Below are 24,331 nucleotides of genomic sequence, written 5' to 3' on the forward strand. Positions count from 1 at the left end.
ACGAGAAAAGAAAAGTGTCATGGTCCGTTGGAGTGTCTGGAGGTTTTCCATCTGTGGCTGCGGGTCCTCCCCTTTTGGATGGGACCTCCCCTGCCTCACCTGCAATCCAATCTGCAAGCAATCAGCGGGAGAGCGATTTAAACCTGTGCAACCTGCCTTTCCTCGCCAGTTTATTATGCTCACTAAGGCAGTTTTAAGTTAGCACTCATAAGCCGGGAGGTCTCTTTAGCCTGGAGGCTGTAGTATCCATGTTTTCCAAGAGCAATTTTACATTTGAATTACTCTGAGCACATAACGATTTTTCACTTTGCCTCAGTCCATTTTTAAATTAACTCTGACCCAGTTAAGACATCCTACATTTTTTACCCAAATCATAAAATATGTTTCATAAAATGTGAGAATGTCTCAGTTTAAGCTTTTGATATGATTTCTATGTTGTACTTTGAAAACAAATGTTTTATAAAATCAGTGCATTCTTCTTTTATTTACATTTGACATTGCCTCCCAGCATTTTCTCACTTAGGTCTCTAACGCGATGCTTGGAAGGAAAAGTTATTTGCAACTTAGTCTATCAGTCTGGGAAGGTTTTAAAGCCATTTCCTTATAATTTAAAGTCCATCATACAGGGACAAAGATACAAGTGGAGAAGCATGTTAAATGTTAGAACTGACAACAAAATACATCTTCATACCTCCACAGGTATATTATGTGGACCAAATGCCCTTTTCTCTAGATCCTCTATATAGCTGTTCTCACTTCCTCCTTCTAATTTCCTGCACTTCCTGATTCACCATCCTCCATCTGTCCTCTCATTTTCATCTTTTACCAGCCTCTCAAAGTACTCCTCCCACCTTCCCAGCACACACTCTCCACTCGTTAGTGCATTTCTATCTCCATCCTTGATCATCCTAACCTGCTGGACATCCTTTCCAGCCTGATCTCTATCAATACAAGTCCCGTTCTCCTCCCTTATGGTCCAGCCTCACATATAACTCGCTTTTCTTTGCCTCCTCTCTTTGCAGAACACCTAGCCTTCCAGTACTCCCCTCTATCCTTTCCCATCTCTTTGCTTATCCTTCATATTCTTTGGCAACCTCTTTCTTTGAATGCTTTTCTGTTCTTCCCCATTGCCCCACCATGTCTCCTTGCCTTCTTTCCTCTGTCCAGAGGATACATCTTGGCAGTTTACCTCTCACCTTTGTGAGGAGATTTAAATCTTCATTCCTTTTTAAAATCTGAACTCCTTTTAGTCCCGGTTTCTTAGTGACTCCCTGCTTCACTCTGACCTCCCTCCTTCCCTTCATCGACTGATCAGTGATGATGCAAAAGAACAGAGCAGAGCAGCACAGGTACAGGTTGGGGATTGATATCAGATGTTTTGCAGTTATCTGAGAGGGACAGGAAGGACAGCCCTTCTCTGTCAACCCTCACCAACGTCCTTGGAAGAGGAAATGATAGAACGGATGACTACTCAATGGAAGCGTGCAACTTGGAAGTCACTTTCAAAGATGAGGCATCTTTTTAATGAACTAAAATAAGTAGCAATCTCACACACCATTACAGAAACTTGCAAAAAGGCTTAATATAAAGCTGCTGCGTTATTCACAAGCTGTCATCACAGGAAGCAGATCTGCGTTTTGGTTTGGCAGCTGACGCAAACCCCAATGATGCGCTTCATCTCTCAGAAATGAACCGAGGACCTTTCGCTTGTTAGGCGAACGTGTAAACCACTACAGTAAAAACCCAAAACACTGCAATGAAATGACTGTTATATGTTTATGTGCCCTGTGACACATGTAGTGGCATACAGGTGCAATAGTGTAATCATCGTGATTCATTTGTTATAGCCGTGGCTTATGTTCTTTGTGATGAAATGAAACAGCCCGGTGTCAGTTCATACCTTAAAACTACTGTTGGGTAGGTGGGGTGGTTGGCTTAGGGGTTGGAGTTATGCTGGAAGGCTTTACACTGCCCTCTAATGGAAGTCCAGCTGACTTACACTGAACTAAATGCTTTCAAATCACTCATGGTAGTTTTATAGTGGCATTGTAAAGCGCTTTGGGTGCCTTGAAAAGCGCTATATAAATCCAATCCATTATTATTATTATTATTATTATTATTTATATTATTATCAGCTGAAATATAAACCTGTGCAGACAAATCAAATAACCAGGGGATGATTTAAAAATGGGAATAAACAGAATGAATGAGGGCTGCATTCACAAATATTTATTCGTAATATTTGGACATTGTTGTCCTCGGGTGTGTGGATGAAAGGAGCATGACAGCTGAAATGACAGACTTTATCGGGCTTGTCCAGACTGGAGTCACTCAGTCCATCATGACCATATAAAAATACATGTAAACCAGTCCTCTTTGGGTTTTTTTTGCTTTGCTGATGTTATTTCGATTATTTTCTCTAAGCTAGCCGCTCAGCATCGGCCTGCATTTGGACGTCTTTGACCACACCTTCACTTCGGAGCGTTCTACATGACACATTATTCCCATCGTGAACTTCTATGCAGTAACCAAAACACACACAACATGTGATGATCTCATTAAATTCAGTATAAACACGTAAACGTCACAACATTTGGTTATGATAATAATGTGTCTTTGCAGCAAATACAAACACCTTACGTCACTTGTCCATTTGTCTTTATTTTGTGTTATGTTACATGTGAACATAAACTTCCAAGAAGTTATAGTTGCCATGGAGACACAGTAAATATATTCAGGTACTCGGATATGAAAAAAAAACAAAACAACCCAAAGTGCGTGAGTATTCGGGGTGAGGAACAGTGGGAGCTGACCATGTGTACGCTGATGTAACGAAGAGTAAAACAAAACCAACTGTGTGTGAATTTAAAATCAATCAAAAAAAACAAAAACATCATAGAACAAGGAAGAAGAACAGTGACCTAAAGCTATGAGCAAGAAAAAAAGGTAAACATGAATCCAAATATAAAAGAGGAATAAATAAAATGTATTAATTTACAGACACGGCGACAACAACTGACAGCACAGATGTTTATTTCCCTCTGAATTTGGTGCGTTACAGAGCGAGAGAGACGAGGACGACAGTGAAGAGGAGGGCTCTCGCTCCCTCGCTCCCTCTCTCTCCTGTGGCAGGAATCGGCATCCGGAAACTGAAAGGGTGCGTTTCTATGGCAACGCTTCAGGAGGGGAGGCAGGAGAAGCCAGGTGGGGTGGCGACCTGTGGAGCTCATTTCTAAGGCTAAGTATGGCACATCCACTCAAACAACAGAGTCTCATTTCACCCCAACTGCACCGCTCCCTTCATTATTACATCACCTTAAAGGGGACCTATTACACCTCCTCCCAATAACAGACGCTCATTTAAACACGACCAATGTTTACGTAAGTGTGAGTCCACAGCTCAGACTTGAGACTGCTCTGAACACTCCCAAGTTTTCTTGAGGAGGAGGTGGGGCTTACAAACACAATGTTAGTCTGTAGAAGACAGGCGTAGCCAATCAGAATTAAATGGATGTTCAGGGAAAGTCCCAAGAGCTAAAACCAGCAGTTTCACACACACAGCAGGAAGTGAGGGACAGAGTTAAGTAGGAATTATGAAATAATTCCATTAATAATTACTAAATGTAACTATAAAATACCAGAATAGGTCCCCTTTAATACTCTGGCTATATCTGTGCCCCTTCCCCCCCCAAAAAACCCCACTGCTTATCCTCTTTTACCTCCACTGCCTACACTTAATCCCCCCTCCACAGTCCCACTCTAAAAGGCACTGGTATATACTTATTTCTCCAAACTCTAACATCTAGATTCTCGATTTAAGATGAGCGATTGAGGCAATGACGATGCACAAAAACACAGATACGCACACGGGCCAGCCGGGTAACTCGGGGGGGGTAGCTGGCTCTTGCCAATGCTACCATTCCTTCTTCATACCTGTGTGGGAGTTACAAAGTTTAAATCGCTTAACAGTCTGCTGACGGCGGAGGCAATCAAATATGTAAACTTCAACAAGGCTAACATCATGACAGGCGAAGAGATTTACAAAATGTTCAGCTATGGTCCACAAAGCGGTCTGGATCTTTCTGAATGGCCTAGACTGGTCTTACTTACTAGCACCTGATACGCTGTTTGTCAGAAGGTCAGGTAGCAGGGTTCTTCATCCTCGAATCAATCACATATGACTACACCACTGCTACTGCTAGCAGATTGCTGGGAGTTGTTTTTATGTGCGGTAATGCTAAACGCAGTCCTCACAGGGCTGTAACTTTTTAAACTGTAAAGCTGGATGAGTGCGGGGGTCATTCGAACCATCTCTGAGACTAATTTCAGCATCCGCACGTCCAAAGACAAAGGCAACAGACTAGAACCGCAATGTAACTTCTACACCTCTGTAACATCGAGGTCCCTGGGATCCTTTTCTCTCTCTCTTTTTTTAAATGGGAGTTCTAATTGTGCATCCCAATATTAACTTCTTTTTTGTATCGACCTACATGCCTGTGTATCTACAGAGCAGTGGAGAGACTGACACACAAGGTTAAAAGCAATGGTTTGTGCACAGAGCGAGTGTCTGTATTGCAAACCTCGGTGTTGAAATGCCGTCAGATATTTACACAGTGAAAAGGATCGACTCCTACGCTACACACTGAGCTTGGCTGGTACTTGCGTACGTTTGGAATGGTTTACTATGAAGACGGTTTAGGAGTCTACATCCTCCTCTTACTAGTAACTTACTAAAGAGTCTACTGTAGTTGTCCTGGTTAGTATTTGGGGCTCAAAAGCACTGGAACGAGGTGACTGATGTTCTCAACTGGACTCGTCATGAAGGCGCTGCACGAAGTGGCAACTTTGCTCAACTGTAGCCTGATCTGGAGGCTGTATTCACATATAGAGACCATTAGGCCAGCTCATGTATGCAATTTTAATATTTTCTCTGAAGGAGTAGTCCCAGCTCAGTTTGGGAAATATACCCGCTCAGTTTTTTGCTGTATGTTAGATAAGAAGATCAAATACCACCAAAGGGGGCTCTAAAGAGCTGACCAGCTCTTTGAAGGCTGGTGGATTATTACCAATTCTGAGCCACAGAAGGGAACCGCTCAGGTCCCCTGCTGGTTTTATGGACTCTTATACACTTTGGTTTTTGTGCAAAAGCAATAAGATAAAACATGTTGACTAGTGAGCTTTTCTGGTCAGACCATTACCCACGCTAGCTCTTTTTACCAAGCAGCTGCTGGCCAATCCCATCGCTTATCTCGGCAAAGAAAGTCAAGTTAATTCCTGCGCTCTTCCATTGAGAGGAGCGACTACATCATTCAGCCTGGCTGACTCATTAGAGTTGCTAAATCCAGCTTCTTACAGTGAGCTCTCAGATAAAAACATGTCACCTGCTTTTACCTGAAATCTAGGGCAGTGATCACTGAAACGGCCAAAAGAAATGCATCTTTTTTTCCTCCTGTTGATGAGAAAGAAGTGTAAAAGCATTTTCATGTCCACAGATAAAAAGTGTATAAATCATACAAACATCTGACATTTCCAGTGCATTTGTGCCTTAAAACAAAATACAAAATACATAGGGCTAGTGTCCTAACCTTGCTCCTGTCTGTACATGCTACCTACAGTATACAATGACATTGTGTCAAATGTCTGACTTTTCTTTTAAACACTGACTTTGTATGCAAAATGTGGAGTTTTATTATACAGCAGAAATTATAGCTTTAATTCCTTACTATAATGTCCCTTGTGAGTTTTCTGTCGCGGTTGCCACTTCCGCGTGTGGAATCTCCAGCCGTTACAATAAAAAAAGTCCCACAGACTGGACTGCGTCCCCCAGCCCCGTCTCCCTCATCGCTAGTTTTCTGCTCTGAGCAGACATCAACTCACAAAGGATACGCGAAGTGAAGACGCAAAAGAATAAAAACAAAAACATTAAAATCAGAGATCTATTTGTCCTCTGTTACGATCTGAGTTGTGGTCCTTGATTGTGTGGTAAACGATTACCTGTTTGAGGTGAAATGTGAACCGACAGAGTGATTTCACTCCATCAGAAAAACAAACAAACAACAGGTTAAAAATGGCTGCTGTCTCTGCCGCTTACATCAAGGCAAATCAACACGCCTCCAGGTGGCAGTCAACATTTATTCACACCAAACTCTCGCCTTTGACTTCTCCTTACCGCTGCTCCTCTCCACTTTGAAATCTGAGGATCTCTCCAGATTTTCCAAAAGACTGGTTCCAAATAAATATGTTTTTAAAAAGTCTCTCTTTGTGTTGAAGAGTCTGCTTTTCTGGATACATGTAAGTGAGTCTAATAAAGACAGAGGAGAAGAGAGTTGGAGAGGACTGTTGAAGTCACTAACTGTGAGAGGTCAAAGTCTGAGTCCGCCCCCATGAAGCTCAGAGGGTGTGTTTGTGTGAGGACATCACTGTCTCTGGGGGTATGGCTGCTACTTGAAGATGTAGTTGATCAGGACCTGAAGGAAGATGAGAAAAATGATGATGATGTAGTCACGCTGCTGGAGGAAGGAGCTGCCCTCCACCCGACTCGCGGCACGACTCCGCAGCACGGTGATGGTCCTGCAAACACACAGATGCTACGTGTGAGTGCTAAAAGGTCCAGCATATTACCACAGTCGCCTCACAGTGTGACTTATACTTCCCACCTGTTAATGTCCTCCTGCGTCTGCTTTATGGATTCAATGGCACTTTGAAGTTCGCTGAGGTCTGCTCCTTTTTTCCTCAGCCGATTGTTATGCTTGCTTTTGTGTCCTGCGATAAAGTAGAGCAAAACAAGTTTAAAACCATAGACGCATGGGCACTTACATAATGCAGATGTATGTATTTAAGTCAGACTGCTTCTAAGCATTTGTACACATGAGTCATATGATTCATGGGTGTGTCACAAAGTCTAATTTCTCATCAGTAGCAACATCTACATATGCAAAGCTGTTGTCATCAAGACCCTTTATTACCTGTATCACAAATTCCTCATCTAACAAGAGCAACAACAGACATTTAGATGAATAAATTCACAGCTGTAGGTATAAATTTTGTCAATGAACATTGTTGACTGACTATATTGACTGTTCAGCCTGCGTATGTGCGTATTGAGATGTGAGTTTTAGTGTGTGTGGCTCACGTTCGCTGCCGGATGAGTCCTGGTGGTCGGGTTCAGGTGAGGAGCAGCCGCTCTCTGGACTCTTGGGCTTGTCACTCTTGTGTTTCCTCTTTGGCACCGTTACCTGTCGGCACATGTGTGGATAAATACACAAGCGTGTCAGAAAAGAAGGCAAATTTCAGCATCTTGGACTGACAAATCCAAAATAAACACACAGGCAAACATGCTATTTAGTGTTGATGCAAACGGCGGTTGTGCGAGGCATGCTGTTAGGCTAATTTCAACTGGTCAACAAAAAACACATACTCAGCATCCCAAATGAACAAACCTGCCTTGAGCTTGTTTATTCAAATCATTTCTTCCACAGATGTTTAACTCTGCCAGGTAAAGATCTGGGCCATAGAAAAGCATGTCAAAGTTTGCCTAACAGAAGCGTGACTGACTCCAACCGGGGGACAGCGTCAGCCCTGTTGGACAACATTTGGCAACAGTTAAGCAAAAGCCTGAAAGCACTGATGGTGACTGATTTATCCACCAGGGACAAACTTCAGATCCTGGCAGGTGGTTACTCTGAACACATGTGGATGCAAAGAGGCCAGACTGACTGGTCCACAGAAACCTTTAGCCTCTTCTTACGACTAACTAGCGAATTTAAGAGTCCAACAAACACTGCACAAAAACAGAATGGAGTTGGGTGAGGAAGGCATGACGATCAGGATTAGACTGATGAGGGTGAAATGGTTCTTGCTTTTGGGTGTAATGTAGGAAATGACCACTTTCACGTTTTGCAAATTTTAGAAAACTAAAAAAGTTTTTTCTCCTTTTATCTCTGTTTTGGTCTCCTCCACATCCTAAAATAAATAATTAGCCACGAATTATTACGTTAAGTTAAATGAGATTCTAACTTTTTGAGTGTTATTTGGTGCTGATAGGTTGTGCACAACGTAGCTATCAGGAGAAGTAGCCACCTACTGAAACAAAACAAAGAGCTAAATAACAGTAAAAGTTCCAGTCTGAGCTCCAGCAGTGATGTTTTGTTCATGTGGAAGAATTTTGCTGCTTTCTGTTGAACTTTTTAATACTATTCTGAAATTTCACAACGTGTGGAAGAGCCTGCAGCCAAACAATGTTTCCAAATACTGCTCGTGCACTCCTTCATGCTGAACAATGCTCGTCTCTTCAGAGTGAACAAAGGAAGAATGCCTTGTCATCCAGTTACTACAGCATGCAGTCTGACAAGACCTTCCGTCGCATTGAGAGCGAACAGCAAGAAAGGTAAAAATAAAGGTGGTGGCACTAAGAAAAAAAACATCACAATAAAGTGGAGCAGAAGCGACGATGGTGGTGGCAGCACCGCGAAGACAACACAGAGAAGTCACAATGAAGGTGGTGCGCAGGGTGCTTTGAGATGCATGGATGGAAGATGGCTGAGACGGTGAGATGCATTGCTTCACAGCGGTTTTCGATTTGGACAACCTACCTGGCATTTGCAATTGTCCCTCCGCGGCCCCTGGTTACTCAGACTAATAAGACTGCCAGAACGTACCATAGGGGTGCGGTGTCGGACCTTGGTCTGGATACAGCCATCTTTCTCGAACTGGATCAGGTCATTGAGTGGATCCCAAGGCCTTGTGCTGAGGAAGAAAAGGATGATAGAGACGAAGAAACACAGTAAGGATGAAAAAGAAGAGGGACAAATATAACTTTTCTGATATAAATACCGCTCACAGTTTTTCTCTTTCTCATCTAGCATACTGTATCTTACACACAAAAACATTCTCATTATAACAGTAAATAACTGTAAACTGGACATCATCTATGCATATAGGGGATCACCACTAGATGGCAGCCTGCCACACTAAAAAATTCTGAGACTGAGGCAAAAAATAAAATGTGCCTTTAGAGGGAAATCTATTTAAAACCAGCTGACTGCAAATACGCTTGTAAAAGACTTCCGGAAGTGACGTCCAGTGCATGCAAATTCTGTCTCCAATGACGCCAGCAGAAGGTGAACACATCAGAACACAAGCTTAACTGTTTTTTGTCATTTTTACTACAGTTTCACCAGCTCTGCTTTGTCGGTATCTCCCAGCAGAGACATGCATGAAGCTCATACCTCAGCGCTTTCTTATCTCCATTAAACACACAGTTGAATTTAATGTGATTTCAAACCACACCCGCTTACGAGCAACAGAGGAGTCACTCACTCGGCATATTTGTAATGCCACTCTCCGGTGATGGGGTCCTGCTCGAACAGGGCAGGACTCCACTCCTCACATTTGGCTTTCCGCTCACGCGCCGACTTCCTCTGAGCTTCCTCCAGTATGAACTTCTCATTGGTGGCTTCGGTCTGGTCCTTGTTGTTGATGGCTCGTGTCACGTGTTGCCACAGTCTGCCGGATTGAGAAGGAAAAACAAAGCATTAATGAAAGACTAAAAGATAAGACTCTTTGTTTCAATCAGGACCACTACAGCTGAAACAAAGCTACAGTTCCATGTGCAGTAACATGGATTTGGCTATGTAGCTCTGATCCAGAAGCAGCAGCAATACTCCGGCAAAAGGGGTTGCAAAGTGGTTTGCAGAAGCATCAAACCTTTGCACAATGTAGTAAGTGCATTTCAGATAATCTATTACATTTGACAGTCAATACTCTGATAATAGTCGAATCAAAGCTCACCTTTCTGACTCAGACTCTCCCTGCTCCTCTAGTGGGACGGTGCAACGAGTCAGTCGGCTCTGCCTCAGCTCCGTCGTGGGGTTCCAGAAAGTGTCCACTATCCCAGTCTTCTTATCATTAATGAAGATCTCACTATCCTGAGGGGGAAAGTACAAAAATAGCTTTTAACATGGTAGTTTTGAAACATTACCCAACTAACAAAGGGAAGGTTTTACTAAGAAGTTAATTTTTTCTGTGGGTATAAAGTCGTGTCTAGTTTGATAAAATCTGCCAGCTTTTCTTAAACCAGAAGAAAACACAGCAACTTGTATTACTGGTTATATATTTCATTTCTGTATAAGGAATTAATATTAGCAAAATGTCAACACATCAATCCAATAATGATTTTAAAGACACAATACAAAATATATACAGATACATGTTGTATCTGTGTTTTTTATGAAACAGGCAGTGATTACAGGAACACAGACACACGTCTTACCCAGTGTCCTTCTAGTGTAGCTAACACCTCCTTTCCCAGCTTGATCTTTCCAGAGATTTGATTAACACAGTCACTGCTGCCCAGGAAAGGCTGCAGGAAAAACGGAAACAACAGGGCGGGAAATGGAGGAATGAGAAGGAAGAGGAGGCAGAGAGGAAGGGATGGGAGAGGAGAGAGGAGAAGAAATAGGAAAGGATATAAAGCAGTTTACTTGCTGCAGTTACTGTATGAGAAAAAGATCCTGTGACTTACTATTACTCAGAGAATTTACTAATACGACCGCTTTTCATTGAAGACCAATTAAAAGAAAACAACATTGTAGAAACTGCCAATGGCAATCGCTTACATGTTTAAGGTACCAGAAGGTACACACAACCCAAGGTTCTGTTTGCCTACTTTAGGGATATAAAACTGAGGGGCAGCAATTACTAAATAAATGGATTTCTTAAACTTTTACTATCTTTACAAATTCGCTACCCTGTTTGCTTTATCATAAAAGTACCTGTCGCTAGTTGGTAAATGATGATGGAGCGAGGCGTGGTTGGAGGGGGTGGGATGTTTTTTCAGGAAGGGTGGAGGAGATATTCAGAAAAATCATGTGAGTCTGAGTTTTTTTTCAAAGTCTTAAACAGCTACTACAAAATCTAGGACTTCACAAGCCTAAAGGCCTCCCCTTACACACTATTTACTACTATTAAATAAGTACTTTAGTTAAGTATTTTTTAAGTTTTTTAAACTACAGAACAAAGCCATACCTTCAGTTTGAACTCCAGCTGTGCACTGTAGCCTGTTTTCTCACAAGCAATGGTGACATGACCACCCAGCTCCAGAGTCATGGTTCCATATAGGATACCTAGCAGATTGTTTTTATAAAAGAACGCACAGGTTACAGGTAAACTCAAACATATCTAAAATAGATCAGCACCTACAAAGCAAAGTTAATTTGGCAGGTTTTTGCAAGCTAATGTGGTAAATGGACTGATTCTTATATAGCGCCTTTCTACTCTCCCGGAGTACTCAAAGCGCTCTATACAACACGCCACATTCACCCAGTCACACCCATTCTCACAAGCACTACCTCTATACTGAGCGCTTTCTAACTACACTCACACACATTCATACTCCGATGGATGCATCGGAGAGCAACTTGGAGTTAGTATCTTGCCCAAGGATACTTGGCATGCTGGAGGAGCCTGGGATCGAACCTCCAACCTTCCGATCAGCAGGTGACCTGCTCTACCTCCTGAGCTACAGCCACCCCTGTGCTTTGGATGTCCAACAGAACAGTGATGTTACAGCACTGTTCACACAGCATGAGTGACATGTGAAAGGAAAAAGATTCATTCGAACCTTTACAGTGAGCATAGGGCATGTTCATCACATAGTCCTCCCCTCGGTTGAGAAAAGTGAGGCGAGCCTCCCCGTCCAGTATAGCCGACAGCGAGTTTCCTAAAACAATGAAACAGTACTGATAGTCAAAAGTAGATAATAGACCAAAGAGCTAAAATGTCAAAGTAATATTAGAGCAGCACTAAACAGTGAGTGTGCTGTGCATGTTTGTACCATAGAACTTGGACTTGGCGAGGATGCTTCCACTGAGGCAGAATCCGTCCTTCCTGTTACTGACATAGAAGGCCGATACTGGAGGGTGATGAGATACCTATAAAATAAATAATGTAAACTGTCAGTCATCGATTTACCCTGTCAACATTATCTGATATGTACTCCTCATATAGCCAAATTCAGTGTAACAGATGAACCTATCAGGCAGCTCTCGGTAGCAGTATTGTTGTTACCTGTTCTGCCATGTAGAAGGTCTTGCTATTGGTCTTCTGATGGAGCCACATGCAGCGGAACGTCTCTCCAATAATGGGATTGTAGGGCTTCTTCAACCCCTGTGAATTCAAAAGCACCATAAAACATGATTTTAGGGTCATGTACATACAAAACATGTGACCAACAGCTGACGCAGAAAAGCTATGCTGACCTTTGGCTTTTTGTAAAATCCAGAGATGTACCACTTTACCACCTTCTTCATCCGGTTATAGGCATTCTCTTCAATTGCAGCCCTGAGAATGAAGCAAAAGCTTGAACTGATGCTCCTCCATTACACAAACACTCTTTTTTCTCTCTTTTGAAAGTCAAAGCCAGGCCAACTTGTTTACAGTCTAATGCCACTATCTGCAGGCTGAAGTCCGATTACCATTGATTCACATCAAATTACTCCCAATTGATAAGCCTGTTTCACAAAGGTCAAGGTAAATGGAATGTCTTACTCTGACAGGAAGTCTGCATGGAAGTAGTAATCAGAGAGTTTGTCCAGAAAGGATCTTGGCTCCAGGATAAAAGTGGGTAACACAACCTTGGACAGGTCCATGCCAGGTCGAACCTGCTTCAGCAGGGTCCAGATCAGAGACTTGTTCTCCTCTGATACGGTTTCTGTCTGAGCAGCTTCACCAGCCTGAGGACACAGTCAGAAAACAGCAGACAGGTTAAGTAATTGCACGTGTCCTGTTGTAACATATATGACAGATTGACACTTGTCACTTTTTTTTTTACTTTTGTTAACGCTACTTTCAAATTTTATGCATGTCCACAAGCTTCAAAGTTCACATGGCTTTTTGTGCAAATGGTGCTTTCATTAGCTCGAGTGTAAACATTTTGCTTCAGTCAGTGTTTAATTATTGAGTTGTCTCGTTTAGATTTCATCAGGACGGAAATCTGTGTTTTCACTCTCACACTTATCCTCACATCCCTCGCAGACACCCACGCACACTGCGATCAAAGCTCGTCCATGTTACAGGCTGAATAGCCCTGCAGAGGAACATGCTAATTTCTCCTCATTATGTGAGAAACTTTATTAAAAACAAGCCTTCAGATGAAGTTTTAAAGATGAAAATTGCTGCTACAAATCCTAGGAGATTGTATCCTAGTGGTACAATCACATCTCATCTGCAATGCTTTTTCTTGTTGACGTTCAAAGGAGAGCAAAATTGCAGCCTCCCACCCCCACCCCCTGTTCCATACCTCTCCTAACTCTTCCTGGGACTGTTCCAGGTATGGGGTTTCACGCAGATGCTCATTTGGGTCCAGGTCAATGTACGAGTCGTCCTGACGCTCTGATGTGTCGCTGTCACTCTCCTCACTTTTCTCCAGCCCCTCTGGATCTGACTCCTCGTGGTCCTGCTCTCCTTCCCGATCTGACTTGTCTGAGTACAGGTCCGGGTCTTTCAAATGGTCGCTGTCATTGAACCTGTAAGAAGCAGGGGAATATCATAGAAAGAATTTTTAAATCCATAAAATCAGTAATAGCTGAGCTCTACAATCTAATGTAAATGACATTTCCTACTCACTGGAAACCGTGTATGTTGTGGGCTCTGAGGAGGCTGTAGAAATTAATGGAGTGTTCCCCACCAGTGCCTACAGTGCTCATGTCATCCTTCCCCTCACGGATCATGGTCCTCTTCAGCAGGCTGGAGCACTTCAGGGCCAGCTCCAAGGCATCCATCCAGCATCGGCCTGGAAACAGGAATTAAGCTGATAAACAAGACGCAGAAACCATTTTGTGAATTATTGTTTTCATGAAATCTATTCATGGTGAATCACAACAGCCCCTCACCACACATCAGAATCAACTCTGGGTGAGTTAAAAAGCTTTTTCACTTTGGAAGTCTTCCTAAAACAGGAGTTATTTCAGCACCATGGAGAGGGACCGAGTGGATGATGGAGAGGCTGGAATGGATGTTTCAGCACCACGGACAGAGACACAGAGGACACGCTTGCTGTGTCTCCGAACAGCCTTCGATTTATCACAAAGTCTCCTTTTGTTTCATTTTCTCACATTTACACAGACATAAACTGAGATTCACATATACACACATCCGCCCTCATAACAAACAGCCATTCAAGCCTTTCCACATCCCACCTTATTCAACATTCAACCCGCAGTTAAAGTCTCCTATGTTGGCATTAAAGCAAACAGAGCATTTAACCATATTTCTTATTGCTTCTTTATCACTACCTGGAAACTACATTACAAATTATTCTAACAGCCTGATTCAGATAATAAAGGTTAATGTACCTTTGATTAGATTGTGGCCAGAAACGCTAACGTTGTTAGGCCACGATTGCCCAGTTCCTGTTTAAAGTGGGCCCATTATGCTTTTCCTTTCTGTCACATGTACACACATTTAAATGTTGTTTTATGTTAAACTTTTTAAATAACAAAGTGAGTGTATGTACAAGAAATCACTGTAAGCTGAAAAGAGTAAAAGGAATAAAATTCTGTCTACCAGCACATAAGCCTTTCCCACCTTTTAAGAACAAAACAATGACGAAAGATCACAGGACTCGAAGGCAAACAGCTACAGATGCTTGTTTCAGACAGAGGCACCTTGACCCAATATAAGATAAATAATGATTCATTTGCACTGTGAGTCATACACATCTACTGTAGTTAAGACAAAAAGAAATATGAGGCTGGAAATGAGCAGAACAGGTCTCCTTTATCAGCGTGCCGGAGACAAAACATAGCAGATGGTTTATAAAACAAAGATGATCAGTGCCTCTTCCAATGAAGGCCACTCACTGTCAGATCATCTGCTATTCATCTGATACTAATACAGCTTTGTTAATGCCAATATTATGCAAATTGATAGTTTATCTCAATCAGTCAGTGTAAGCGGCTGCTGACAAAAGTCAGAGAAATGGCTTTAAATGACAGCCTGTCTCCTACCATCAGACTCAGAGGCAGCACGGAAAATGAGGTGGCTGCTGGGTAACGGCTGCGTGATGGAGCCGACTGCTTCTCCTTTAGGACCCTGATAACAATAAGACACAAAGAAAGGACGGGAATGCACGTTAAAAACATTCACCTAGTTACTCAGTTTCTTGATCTGTGTTTTACTTCTTCTTTTAAAAAGTCTTTCATTGTGATTTCTTTATTTTATCTCAAGTTTTTTATATTTTCTCTTTTCGTTTTACATCATTTCATGCGCAAACAGAAACAATCCAGCATTACAGATATGTAATTATGCAAATGTGAGAGCATAGAGGGCACAGAAACAGAGCCGGTGAAGTGCTTATTTCAATAGTGGAGAGCAGGAACGCTGTAATGCAAAACAAACTGGTAATTTTGATTCAAGGTTTTGTTTTTTTATAATACAAACAAACGAAAAATGAGGCTTGAAATGCAAGGTCAGCGATGAATACTAAATTACTGGAGTGGACCGAAAGCAGGGCGAGCTGAAAACGGGGACAATGGAAAATGAGAACTGCCAAAACTGAAATAGGCTGGCTGGAGGTATAATTTTCTCTGTGTGTGTCCTAAATGAAACAAAGACATGGCTTTCATTATACAGTTAACATCCACATCTGCTTCGCTATTGTAACTGCAGGGGACAAATGAGTGTTTTTAACTGAAGGGCCCTTTCAGTCCTAATTATGTGTAAGAGTTTATTCTGCTTTGCTCATCGATGGACAGCAAGCAAAACTCTGCATAATGAACCAGTCTGGCTTTGCATTCATGATTACACTGTTATAAACAATGCGAAACAATTTCTAAGAAAATTAAGCCAAAACCAGCAGACACTGGTTTAAAAACACAAGTGTGCTGTAGTGGCACTGCTGTGGTACCACTTTCTAAGGTAAAATGATCATACGCCTGCTGTTTGACATGATAGAAAGTAGCTTATGAACTCGCTAGATGCCTGAAAATACCAGCAATTGATGACTAGCAAACAAACACATGCAGGCTTCTATGTAAAAATATATATTGAGAAAAATCATGTCATAATCAAATGCTATATGTCAACTGTTTTCATGGTGATTTTTTCATTGAGTACACGAATCCCTGTAGACCTCCATATGAAGTAGAATGCAGTCTAAGAGATGATTCCAAACGGAGCCATTTTTGAGCAAATAACTGTTTTGTAGCGTTTTTGTTAACTGTGCACTTGCTGCATACTTTAAACTAATTGTTACAATGTGTTTAACAGTGAACATGCGCTGTCAGTCTTGCCTGCTGCACAATAACATTCAATATTTAGTGTTTACTATTATTTACACTTAGCTAGATTATTGTGATGGTGTTGCGTTTATTATGTTGCTCTCTTAGTTATTTGTTAGTTTTCTAAAAAGCTGTCTGAAAATCATAATTTAATTAAAAAGATGCTACATTAGGATCATTTACATAACTGACTTAATGCTTTTTAAAGGTCCACTCTGACCTTGACAGCCCAGATGGACTGCTCCAGGGGGTGAAAGAGTTTGAAGCAGAAGCCGTCTTTCTTGGAGGGCCTCTCGATGAGCTCGCAGGCATTGAGCAGCACCGTTCCCACCCACTGCCCGTTTTTGTGAGTTTTGTAGATGAGCAGGACGCCCGGCTTCAGCACACACCACAGCTTGGTCCAGCTTTTCAGAGTGCCACGGATCTGCAGACAGTTGCAGGAAAAAGTCAGGTACTCAAAAACGCTACCAAAACCTGAAGGGATTCTTTTATTCTTTGTCTTACTGTTACAGCTGGGAACACTATTTTTCCTAATGCAAAAGTAATGTTATATTTTATGCCGGCCTAAGGGCAAGTTGTCAATGCAAATATATAGAGCACAAGGCAGACACTGAATGTGGGATGCGCCACCTTTAGCCAGTCGGCCATGACGATGACAGAAGGATCAGTGATGGTGCTGAGCAGCTCCTTGGTTGCCCTCTTCTTTTCTTCCCTGTAGTTCTTCTTCTGCACCTACAGGGAACGCAGAGGGCGGGACAATGCAAAGACATCATTATGTGGACATGGCTTCCCACTGAATTCCATTTGGCAACAAAAACTATGAGTGAAATCACACTCCTCTGTGTCCCTGTCACATTAACACCAGGGTGCTGTTCGACTGTCGAGTACACTCTTTTACATTTAATGGCTCCCTTTAAGCCTGCACATGTGCATGACACCAGTGCACCACAGGTTTAAAAATCTGTGTTTTCTATACATCATCAGGTAGAGTGTGGCCCAACATACACAACTTCCCGAAAGAAAACATTTGTACCGACTGGATTTTGATTAAAACAAACAAACCCCCCAAAAATGAAATTGATTAGAAATATTCGTCGGAAAGAAATCAATTATTAGGATCTAAAGCATCATCTTAAAAGACTGATTCTAATTAGACTGTATTTTTCCAATTAAATTAGTGCTGCAGTACACTACTGAGTAAAGAAAAAAAGACCAAGCACACATACTTTGCAATATGTTCTCACAAAATTCAGTTCCAAGCAATAATTCCTAAAGCACTTTTGCAAAAGCAATGTTTTTATGATTAAAGAAGCAATCCGTCTGACTAATGTCTACAGCTCAGCTTACAGGGAAGTAATCCGTTTCCAGAAATGAAAGCTACTACAGGTCTTTAAAGGTAGAGTTTGAGTTGCATCCACTCCATTTTCCAGTGTTGTGCTATAATCCTGTGGATAACTGATATTCTGTGTGCCAGAACAGTCAGCTGATCTCAACCGTATTGGCCTGTTGTGAGTACAGCTGTAACCTCCTAGGACCTGGCGTCCACATATGTGGACATCACATTTTTGGGTTATTTAGACCAAAATACTCAATTTTGCTCTACAAGGGCCTGATATCCACTCACGAGGACATTATGCTGCTACTGTTCTATTGAAATTTCAAACGAATATGTGGCTCTCATTATTGTTAGAAACAAAAATTAGGTAAAAAAAATAACTAAATAAAAAATCTGGTAAATCTTTATTTTTACATTCATCAGGTCCCAATCAGCCCAAATATCAAAGAGAAATTAAAAATGCATGCCGTGGAAGAGTTCGGGTCTTAGGAGGTTAAAGTGTGGAAAAAGCGCACATCAAATTAATGCAAGCTGTGGGAGCTGAAACGCATTTATATTCGGAGGTCTGCAAGACTGTGCCTGCGGCAGGTGGACTAAAGTAAAGTTTGAAGGACAAAATCATCACCTCTGAGTTTTTTTCAACATGTTTGACTACACTGTGTCCTACTCACTCTAACATTTGTTACATGAAGAAAAGTATGAGCTTTTAACGAAAAACATGACCTCTAATGGCACGCAGTTTGAATACAAACTGCGTTGTCATGTTGACAAGCATCAGTGATTGAGCTATACGTAACACTCTCCATGAAAGAGCCTCATTAAGACTCGTTATGCCTGCCCTTAGAATTAAGCGTCTGGATACGCAAGACTTAAGCCGCTTTGAGCTCACTTACCTTGAGGGACTCCTTTTTGGTGAGCTTCCCCCCAGACGCCGACACATCCTTGTCTGAACCATTGTACAGCTTTGTTTCAGACTGAGAACACAGGAGAGAAAAGGCAGATCTTGGAGATGTCACATCAAGATCTTTATTCTTCATTTTTATACTCAAATGAGAAAAATCTGTTCTTAAGCCACATGTTTGTTCATTCTAACGGTTAACACACCCTTGAAAGGTTGGAGACTTCAAAGGGGTCACCTTAAAGACCCTTAGTAATACTAATGCTGGTAATCTGGGAATTTCTGTTCCAGGCAACTAAAAGAAAAATCGGTAAATGCCTAATGTAGTCTGTAAAGTGCAAACGTAAATGTCAGCAAAGTTTTGCCTCTTAATGACAAATTGGTTACCTGAAATCACACAACCAACACAGTCTACTAAAACACGGGGACATTATTTGAGGTTAGCAGATCTTTTTCCGACCAAGCTCATGCGTTTCCATGGTAGAACCCAACTTAGCTCTGCTACTAGGACAAAGCTTAAAATTGCTGGTGTGTCTCTGCCAGATCCCGTCACATGCCAGCCGGAGCGACCTATAGTGGCCACATAGGTGTGTGTGTGTGAGCTATTTAAAGCTGTAAACACACACACAAGCAGTGTAGGTGACAGGATGGAGGTTACGTGATAGTAAGCAACAAAGCTAAAACCCTCCTTCCAAATCTTTTGTACTTTTCACAAACGTTCAGATTTTTTTTGCTGAGAGTACGACTCCTGTGAGGACTGCTGTAAACCACAGCTTGGGCTTGATTCTGCATCTGAACTAGTCATCTAAGATGTCATCTGGATGTTTTTAATACACACACACATTATTTTAACTCTTGTTTTCCTCCTGGCAAGCCTCTGTGAGAGATTCTTTTAATCTCTAAATTAACCATCATGCATGGATCATCATCTCTTCATACTTCATGAAAACAATTTCATAGTGTCTGTGCAGTGACTCAGAGGAAGTCTCGAGACACCCACGTTTGCACTGACATATTTGATGAGGACCTCGACAGATAAACTAGACGAGCCTCCACGCTGAGCTCGCTTGAAAGACGGGTCGAGTCCGAATTTTAGTTGATAAATGTTTGATGTTTAGCAGCGTATGCGATGTATGATTCATCTCAATGTAGGCTCTCTCACGCCTTAGGCTAGACTCGGAAAAGGAAAGGAGATGTGCAGTAATTCCCTTATTCTCTGGTCTCATTACACACTGAAGCAACCCATCATTCCTTCTTAGCCTTTACGGTGCATCAGCTCAGTGGAGTGAGTTTTCTTACCTTGCTCTTAGATATGGAATGAGAGTCCTCTTTCAAAGGCAGTGGCAAGAGGTCCTCCTTCCCTCTCTCAAAACCTGTAACCATAAAGAAAGTCCTAAGTTCATCTGGTTCCAGCAGCACCTCCTTATTCTCTATTCCTGTTATTTTAAAACACTATCCAGGTGCACGAACCGTGGGCAGGTATGCTTGATTGCTGTCATATGAATGAATACTGAAGACTTCTCCAAATCTTATAAGGGGCTTCTGATTCCCAAAAAAGAACCAATCTAATAGTAAATACTACCAATGCCTATCAAATCACTTTCATACACATGATATCAAAATGACAAAGTCAGAATTATAGCCATGATGATGTTGTGATACAGAAATTCTGTCACAGACTTGCAGTCAGTCATCAACAATACGTCCAGTTCCAGTTGGCTTCACTCTGTATGGCATTTTCCAAATCTGTCATGTATGTTGTGCTGGTTCTTTCGGAGCATTGTTGGTGCAGCTATCTAACAAATAATATCACTTTCTTAGTGGTTAATATTCTAACAGTGTGTTCAATAAGTCTGTGCTTCAGTTCTGCTGAGTGCAGTTTTAGTGTTTTATGTGTATAATATTAGAGTTTGACAGTACTGACCGCGATTTGCCTAAAATTCCAAAATTTTGGAAATCTGTTTATGTGTAGTTATCCATCAGCTGGTGGATTATGGCATTCAAAAGATGTCACGACAACAGGACAAGCTGCACTCTGGTGGACAAACTATGCAACGTCAACATTGATAACATGGAAGGCTGATTCTCCCATCCTCTTCATTTACCAGCAAATAATAAGTCTATAATATCAGCCCGCTGATAAATGTGTTGGACTCTACTTAGTACAAATTAACAGTTGTTTGTGTCTCACACTGCATGTCTACAGTTTACGGATGATTATAACCTGGCACTCAGCCCTCTCATCCCAGTATGGTCACTACTGGCTCCAAAGAAACAACATGACAGCAGACAAAACGCTAACAGTGAAAATAAGCTAAACAAGCTGTCGTAAAACACTGTGAGTAACACAAATCTCTAAATACACTGATAGAAATAAGTTTGGTTCAACTAATCGCTGGACGAATCAATTTAGAGCCTGTATGTTCAGACAAAGTACTGATATCGAGTGTGTTAATGACGTATCACAATAAGAGGCATTAATCTTTATCCTCTATCCAGAATGTGCTTCTTATTCAAAAACAGACGTTTAAAGTATTTGTTACACTGCTTGTTTTAGAAATCCTAACTAACCAACAAACTTGTCTTAGCTAATAATTATGAGTTGCAGCTCTTTTTGCTCTCTTTTCCAGTTTTGTGACATGGTGACGATTTCAAGTCCAAATGTCTGCCTTCCTAACTGGAATCCCATTACATAATGTCACAGGAGCACACTGTCCTTTGAAGCCACTGGAGGAAAGCCAGAGAAGCTGGATGGCAACAAGCTAGCACCGGTGACAAGAGCTTAATCTGAACTGAGCTCAAATCTGCAATAAATTAGTTGCTGAAAGGAGCTAAAAGGAGGTTCCCCGTTTCAGTCTCAGACAGTGTAGCTTTGAAAAGTGGACACAGAAAAAGTAGTAAGTTGTTGAAAGGAATGTGAGTTCACTACAGAGCTAGTGTGTCTTAAACCTACGCAGAAGGAAATTTTCTGTTTTTTATTTCAGCTCTGCTTTAGCATTTCTAATCCTAATTACTGAGCCAGCTTCTAAACAATAAGCCAAACCTCATCAACAGATTCCCCACTAAGATCACTGCAGTGTGTGGCACACGAGGTCTCAAGGTGACAGTGAGCCTGTAAATATTTTATGCTTTCCTATCTTCAGGTCATCAGTATTCAGCTGTGAGAAGGAACAACTGCAGAGCTTCATTTCTAAGTGAGACATTCATCATGTGAACAGAAGTCAGATTCTATTTGAGCATCCATTCCCTTTAATAAAAAAAAAAGTGGGCGTGTGTCTTGCTGCAGCGAAACAGGACTGTATTCTTACTGCATGCCTCATAAGGTTTTTGTCAAACCTACTTTTTATCAGCCAGCTTTATTTGCTCTGTGTCTTCCATTTCCAGTAAAGCTTTTTAGCAGCTGCTTCCATGCTGCTGGTGCTTTTACGTGGACATAGAATACTCATGACAGCAGCAGCAGGCAAACTCCAAACCAGCATGTACCTTGAGATGGAACGTGCAGGAGTGCCTTTGTGTCTTGGGGGTGGGGAAGGGGGGTCTACTTAGAAATGTATGGCTTGGAAGGCTTTTTCTCAAACAATACATTCAGGGTACGGAAAAGGGTACATCCACAGGTCAACAAGCATGCTGCTTGTGTAAGATTAATTCAGAATCAGCAATCACAAGCAAAATTTCCCTGCATAAATCATATCCATTCAACTTGATCTCCAGTTTTCTCCTGCATTAGACATCCAGACTGAGAACCTGCAAACATGACAGGTTGTACTTGCCTTCTCTCTCAGCCTGCGGACATGAACTGAAAACTAAACTACAAACATAAATCTTTTAGCTTATTTGTTTCGATCGGTGCAGTACCAGCAGAAGATGCGGCTGAGAGGAAAGTGGAAGATGATGAAAGAATGATAAAAGGGATTCAAACAGTGAAGTTTGAATGAGGATGTTAGTCACTCAATTTGCAATCACTGATGAACAGAATCACCGTGGGCCACTGGGATGAAGTGCCTAATTTCAATTTAAGACACCTTAATGTGCCACTTCTCCACTCACACAACTGCGTCACCATGGAGCAGCAGCAAACAGAAAGCAGAGAGGATGATTTCATTGTATTACGGCAGCTTATTTAACGATTGTGACTAAAGACAAATTAAATATTAGAGGGAAATGTGTGAAGTTTACTCCATTTTTACCTGAAAATCAGACTTTCATTTTTGAAACTTGACACTTTGAGTTAAAAAAGCAAAGATCAGCCGGAAAACAGTTGACATGCTTGTTACCATGTCACAAATGTGACAGTGACACTGCTGACAGTCACTGTCTAATGACTAAGGTTAGAGTTCCTCTTCCAGGCAGAGACCTGAGAGACTGCCCATCTGCTAATGAGCTCATGTAAAATCAACACCTTCCAGTGTTTGTGTGTTTCTTCATTAATGTCATATCATGAAGGCACGGAGCGTTGTCTGTGACATGTCCTCTGCTTTTAATCTAGACAATCTCAGAAATAGAAATTCACCCTTGGGGGAAAGGTTTTAGCCTTTTTAAAATAAACTCAGATGAGCTTTATTTTAATATAAGACACTGCAAGAAGAAAAACCTCATGATAGTCAAAACTTTTTCAAGCAGATTGCTTCAAAAGAGCTCATAAACAAAACGACTACAAATGAGAAACATGTAGAATTGATTACAGAAGTGAGATGCAAAGACAATAACATGGGAATCCCTGTTATGTATGTGGCTGGAAATCAGTGACTGTGTGTTTGTGTGTCTGGCTGAGAGTGTTGGAGACTAACACACCACTGCAGACTGAAAGGAGCTCCAAAGATCTCAGTGTGCATCAAACATCATAGACTGAAGAGATAAAGAGACAGAGCGAGTGAGAGAAAAGGGAATTAAACAGCAAAGAGACAGAAAGAGCTGCATCCTGCTAAATCCAAAGCCTTTACACTTTTCTAAAATCCCTCACTGAATGAAATGAGACTGCATCATTAGAAGCACAGTGTACGTCAGACAGCAGACGCATTAGTAAAGGGTGAGCACGACAAAAACACAGTACTTTAACCTCCCTGGTTTTGTAGTTTGCTGCTTAAATGAGGCGTTACGTCAGCATTCTTTGATATCCTCCAACCTATAAAAAGTCACTAGGAATTTGACATAAGCAAACCACTCATTTTCAACTTACATCCATAGAGATACAGGTCTGGCCCTGAAAGGTCCCTTCACTTCTAAGAATCATCTGCAGTGTTGGTATTCAGCACCTCAACTTGGAGCTACACCTCTGTTTAATGCAACCCTGAAGCTGCTTCTCCCACCAGAAGATGTTTTTATTGCAAGCACTTGGATTCCTACAACGTCACATTCATTAAATCAAGTTCATTTAAAGCTCATAAAACCAGATTGATCCAGGGAGTTAATCAATGCAGTCTCTAGGTTTCGTCAAAATCGGCTTACGCGCAGCTTTCTATGATGCTGCTCTATTATTCTGGTAGGAAATATGAACGCAGCCATGGCAACAGGTGAGCTAAGAACAACAAATCGAGGGGGGGGGGGGGGAGAGCCTGTGAGCAGAGTGATTTTTCAATTTCAGGGAAGCAAACTGCCTGAGTGTTTGCTACTGTGGGAAACCTGCCATAGCAACAGCATCTCTATGGTACTGGTGACACATCATAAAAATTGAAAGACGTCTGGTTCACTGAAAGGGAAAGAAACACCAGCTGGAAAAAGTCATGGATACTGTTTTAGTGTAATTTAGTATGCGTGGACAAATCTGTAGAGTAGCTCAAAGCAGTGCATGAATTCACGTAACTGGCAAGGTGCTTTCAGCTG

The 24,331-nt window shown here is 41.6% G+C and overlaps 1 protein-coding gene across 17 annotated transcripts in view; it reads right to left on the reverse strand.

The window, feature by feature from the left end:
• Positions 1–2,641: 2,641 nt before the first annotated feature.
• Positions 2,642–24,331, reverse strand: part of osbpl8 (oxysterol binding protein-like 8) — a 94,880-nt gene continuing 73,190 nt past the window's right edge. For 15 of the 17 annotated variants that reach the window (XM_076876129.1, XM_076876123.1, XM_076876121.1 and 12 more), the window contains 20 exons: positions 19,811–19,884; positions 18,507–18,587; positions 16,908–17,009; positions 16,498–16,701; positions 15,006–15,090; positions 13,624–13,789; positions 13,298–13,523; positions 12,547–12,731; positions 12,258–12,339; positions 12,067–12,165; positions 11,834–11,930; positions 11,621–11,719; positions 11,026–11,123; positions 10,271–10,360; positions 9,790–9,926; positions 9,319–9,504; positions 8,592–8,745; positions 7,133–7,235; positions 6,657–6,762; positions 2,642–6,570 (listed from right to left, as the gene is read on the reverse strand). In XM_076876129.1, coding sequence (XP_076732244.1) covers positions 6,441–6,570; positions 6,657–6,762; positions 7,133–7,235; positions 8,592–8,745; positions 9,319–9,504; positions 9,790–9,926; positions 10,271–10,360; positions 11,026–11,123; positions 11,621–11,719; positions 11,834–11,930; positions 12,067–12,165; positions 12,258–12,339; positions 12,547–12,731; positions 13,298–13,523; positions 13,624–13,789; positions 15,006–15,090; positions 16,498–16,701; positions 16,908–17,009; positions 18,507–18,587; positions 19,811–19,884 — 2,504 coding nt within the window. In that variant the 3' untranslated portion in view covers positions 2,642–6,440. The remainder of the gene's footprint in view (positions 6,571–6,656; positions 6,763–7,132; positions 7,236–8,591; positions 8,746–9,318; positions 9,505–9,789; positions 9,927–10,270; positions 10,361–11,025; positions 11,124–11,620; positions 11,720–11,833; positions 11,931–12,066; positions 12,166–12,257; positions 12,340–12,546; positions 12,732–13,297; positions 13,524–13,623; positions 13,790–15,005; positions 15,091–16,497; positions 16,702–16,907; positions 17,010–18,506; positions 18,588–19,810; positions 19,885–24,331) is intronic. The other 2 variants (XM_004575063.3, XM_004575070.5) reach the window with 1 other exon arrangement.

Source organism: Maylandia zebra, linkage group LG17, assembly GCF_041146795.1.
Source record: "Maylandia zebra isolate NMK-2024a linkage group LG17, Mzebra_GT3a, whole genome shotgun sequence".
NCBI classification, from domain to species: Eukaryota; Metazoa; Chordata; class Actinopteri; order Cichliformes; family Cichlidae; genus Maylandia; species Maylandia zebra.